The sequence below is a fragment of the Nestor notabilis genome, unplaced genomic scaffold (genome assembly GCF_000696875.1).
Source record: "Nestor notabilis isolate BGI_N333 unplaced genomic scaffold, ASM69687v1 scaffold23794, whole genome shotgun sequence".
Taxonomy (NCBI): domain Eukaryota; kingdom Metazoa; phylum Chordata; class Aves; order Psittaciformes; family Psittacidae; genus Nestor; species Nestor notabilis.
In genome coordinates this window covers 41,522-44,010 of record NW_009925536.1, presented here as the reverse complement: position 1 = coordinate 44,010, position 2,489 = coordinate 41,522, and the positions used below count along the sequence as shown (strand labels likewise).

General features: G+C 38.0%; 1 protein-coding gene across 1 annotated transcript in view; it reads left to right on the top strand.

Annotated features, from left to right (window-relative positions):
- Nucleotides 1–641: 641 nt before the first annotated feature.
- Nucleotides 642–2,489, top strand: part of METAP2 (methionyl aminopeptidase 2) — a 16,467-nt gene continuing 14,619 nt past the window's right edge. The window contains exon 1 of the mRNA XM_010013119.1: nt 642–740. Within this exon, the coding sequence (XP_010011421.1) occupies nt 659–740 (82 nt within the window). The 5' untranslated portion in view covers nt 642–658. The remainder of the gene's footprint in view (nt 741–2,489) is intronic.

Sequence of the window (2,489 nt, the reverse complement as noted above, 5' to 3'; positions counted from 1 at the left end):
GAGGAGGGGGCTGGCGGGGCCGGGAGGATGCTACAGCCGTTGCTGCTGCCGTTCAGCACTGGGGAAGCTGGGGCGAGGGAAGTCCTCCCTGCTCCGGTGCACGCAGGAGAAGCCACCCCTTCCCTTCTCCCCTCCTATGCCCTGAGGGGGAGAAGGGCGTAAGACGGCTGCTGTAAAAGTCATCGCGCATGATGGAGTCTCGGTACGCCTCCCTGGTTCTCTTGAGAGAGCTGGAGCAAGTCTGGGCAACTAGTGTAGAGGAACTACGGTTTGGGTTTGTTTTAGCAGGCTAGCAGTTTCTGATGATCGTGCTCAGCCTTTATAATTATCTACTTCACGCCCATATTATCTCACAGGAGCAGGCGGCTGCTGTGGCAGAAGGAATTTGTTGCCCAGGCAGAAAAAAAGTAATCAGAAGCGTCTGGGTAATGCTACCTTTGTATACAAGTTTCAGTAATAGTACCTGTCACTGATGTGCACCACAATCTTAGACATTGGGTCTGCTTTAAAAATTAAAAAAAGCATCATGTGTTCAGCTCTCTATAGGATGAGTGCAGCATAATAGTTTCTAAGTTTGGGGGGCTATTGTTTACTAGTATGGATCTATCCTTTAAGTCATATTTTAATTTTACAAACAGGACAAGAAACAGATAAAGAAATGGAAGGTGGTCTTGATGACCTAGCAAAACAATTGGATAAGCAAGCACTGGAGGAGAAAGAAAAGGATGATGATGATGAAGGCAAGTGTAACATCTTTTCTTTTGACATTTCCAGTTTCAACTTCTTCCTAGACTTCCACTTAAACCTTTTTTGTTTGTTTTCTTCCTGCTTGGGAGAGGAGAGATGCAAGTATATATACTTTTCACTTTTTTGGCAACAGTCCAGCTGTCACACAGGCATATGCATGAAAAATAGCAGGGATAAAAGCTTTGTTAAATCTTATTTTCAGGGATCTTCCTACTGAAGGAAAATGTTTAGTTTAAGATAAGGTAAGCTATAAATCGTTCTTGCTTGGGTTACCACGATCAGTATAAATTTATGCTCCAAATTATGCCTCTTACTCTTGGCTTTGATCAAAAAATACAGAGAAAAATTTAAGGTAACGTTTCAATTAATAGAAGGTCTTGGAGTCTTAACCTGTGACTTGAAACCTCCTCGTCTGTAGTCCTAATTTTTTCATTAAAACTGAACTTGGGAGAGATTTACATGTAAGCAAGGCATACATCTTATGTGTTGTTTGTGCTGTGCAGCCAGTGTTCTAAGCAGGTGCTTTGGAAGTGCCTAGTATTGCAGTCCAGGCTGGATTCATCTTTTCTGTTGGAATATCAGATTAAGATTCAGATGGTTCTCAATAGGAATGGACACTTTAGAAAATACATTTATTGTCAGTAATTTAGTTTCCTTCTTATGAGTTAGCATTTGAAGTTGGCTGAGCACCCTAAAATGTTTCTTATTCTTCTATGTAGAAATCTTATTAGTTGACTATTGCTGGAACTAATAATTCCAGAATTTAATAAATTAAATGTAGAATTAAAAAAAAAACAAACGAAAAACAAAACCCTCCCTCCAAAAAAACAAACCCACCAACAACCACCCAAACTGTGGTGGGATATATAAATTTATGAATAAATTGAACTTTTAACATTGTTCATTTATATATAGCATCCAGTTTTGTGCAATTACTTTCCCTAGAAGTATATTCTGATGGTTTATTTGTTTTGTGGTATGTTTCAGGTTATGGAGTTTAAATGTAATTAATACAATGTGTGCTTTGCCATCATTGCAACCGAAGTAAGAGGTATTGAGGAGGATAGTGAAAACTTTATACCATGAAAAGAATTGTTTGAAAATTATTAGAATAGTTATAGTTCCATCTCAGGTGAAATAGCGTGGTTAGTCACAGATCAAGTCCTGTGTTCTTTTAAACTTTTTACGGTATTAGCAATTAGTATTATACTATTAGAAAGTATTAAAGAAAATAAGTGGTGCTATCACTGAAATATTAATCTTCCTTTTTTCCACATACTGGACTTGGATATGTTCTTAGAAAAACAGTGGTATTTTTACAGATAAGTAGAAATTGCTGTAGGGGTGCTTTTTTTTTAATACAACTGTGTATTCTTGCCTGTATTAGTTCTTACCACTTGCCATCTTAACTGTGTAGTTTTGGAGGTGTTTCTTGAGATATGGTTCTGCATTAGATTAAAACCAATAAAATACCTACACCTCCACACATCCCTCCCACCCCCCCTTTTTTACCCCCTTGATAAGCCTCTAACAGAGTGTCTCAGAGATGAGACTGTATCTTTTGAAATCTGGGAGAGATTAGGAAGGACTCTTTAGGTTTCCATTGCAATGTTAAAGCATGCTGATAGATAACATTTTTACCTGATATTAAGCTATTAAACAGCTATATCAAAATGGCATAAAGTTGGGCTTCAGTTTTTCAAAGATCTGACATTGCTGCTCTGGTGCATTTTTTTTTTTTT